At 45.2% G+C, this 1,480-nt stretch overlaps 1 protein-coding gene across 1 annotated transcript in view; it reads left to right on the top strand.

Annotated features, from left to right (window-relative positions):
* The window catches only part of LOC119593359 (glycosyltransferase 1 domain-containing protein 1-like), a 1,981-nt gene extending 545 nt beyond the window's left edge, over positions 1 to 1,436 (top strand). The window contains exons 2-4 of the mRNA XM_037942284.1: positions 127 to 435; positions 541 to 668; positions 859 to 1,436. Of these exons, the coding sequence (XP_037798212.1) occupies positions 127 to 435; positions 541 to 668; positions 859 to 1,051 (630 nt within the window). The 3' untranslated portion in view covers positions 1,052 to 1,436. The remainder of the gene's footprint in view (positions 1 to 126; positions 436 to 540; positions 669 to 858) is intronic.
* Positions 1,437 to 1,480: the final 44 nt, after the last annotated feature.

The raw sequence follows: 1,480 nt of genomic DNA, 5'->3' as shown, positions 1-1,480 counted from the left end.
ATACGTTTATTGGCTTTGTCATGAGCACCTTTTGCAAATAGCAAAATCTACTTCCATTTGTGCATTAGTCTCCACGTTTGTTGTTTTACAGTAATGATAACTGCCTTCGCCCCCATTTCCCTGCAGCCGTTTCTCCAGCCCGAGCGTGTGAGAGTGCTCCCTCAGGCGGTCTCAGTGTGCCCCGATGACGCCTTCGATGTGGCTCATTTCTTGAGGTCGCTGGACGGAGACCAAGCTAAGCAAGTGAATGAATGCTTTTATAAGAAAGACGCGATTCCGACCAACGAAAGAGAATCAGCGCCAGGACAAACCTCGGTGCCTTTCAACGGTCCTTCGTCTGCCATTACACATGGCGTTCCGAGGGCGCAGTCAAGCTTGCCAAGGGACGTGGGATACCCTCTGGTAGTGTTGATAGCAGGACTTCGACCAGTTAAGGTATGTTCCAATCATCCTCTCTCTATCACATGTGCGCTTGCTCTCTCTCTTTGGGTAACTGTCCACATTTCTCTCTGTCCACTGTAACACGTATCAATGTTGCAGGACGTACTGTATGTAGCGGAGGCCTGGAGCAACTGGAATGCTGAGCGAGAGGGCCGAGGAAGGCTACTCATCATGGGCCCCGCTCTCGATGCTCACTATGCCCGCCAGGTTCACTCTGAGGCATCCAGGTGAGGTCGTCTGGTTTAAAAGAATTTTCCTGTCCCCTGCCTTTTTCTACGGTTCCCTCGGCATCTTCCTTTTGCTTTCTTGTTTACGGCCCTGTAAGACATTGAATTGAGAAATATTTGCAGTCACAAGTGACCTGAACTATTACAGATCAGATTATGCTTGCGATCAACCTAAGGCTTTTCATTACAGATGGTGCGGCGTAAGGGTAGCAGACAGCCTGAAGCCACCTGAGTGCCACGCAGTCATTGCAAGTGCCACTGTGTTGTTAAATTCCTCCTTGAGTGAAGGCATGTCCGCAGCTGTACTGGAGGCCATGGCCTTGGGTGAGTGGCCGTCTCTTGGGATGTCGCTCTCTCTTAGAGACCCTCCAAAACTTCTTTAAATGATCTTGATACTTTGGCAAGGCAAGTAACCTCCTCTTGTTAGCCTTGATTCCAAATTTGTTTTAATAATCCAATGGCCTTATGGGACATGACCTGCTTTAGTAAGCCTGCCATCGAATGGATACCCTTTTTCTACAAAATTGTGTGGTCGTGTGAATGATAGTGAAATCTTATAACGACTGTCAGTGAGTAGGAAACTTGTACAATAAAGAAGACGGTGCTTTGGTTTACTACATATTTACTGTTTTTATTTTCTTGAAATAAAACAAAACCACGATAACAAGAGAAACACAAACGTTTGACGATAAAATGCGATACATTGTCTAGTACAAAGTTTTTGAGTTTTTTTTTTCTCATCATGATACAATTTGACTTTGTACACTAACTTCAAAAACAGTTGTTATTCTTAACCCCTTTTTTGTAATAAA

Source organism: Penaeus monodon, chromosome 32 (genome assembly GCF_015228065.2).
Source record: "Penaeus monodon isolate SGIC_2016 chromosome 32, NSTDA_Pmon_1, whole genome shotgun sequence".
Taxonomy (NCBI): Eukaryota; Metazoa; Arthropoda; class Malacostraca; order Decapoda; family Penaeidae; genus Penaeus; species Penaeus monodon.
This window is presented reverse-complemented; position numbering and strand designations above follow the sequence as displayed.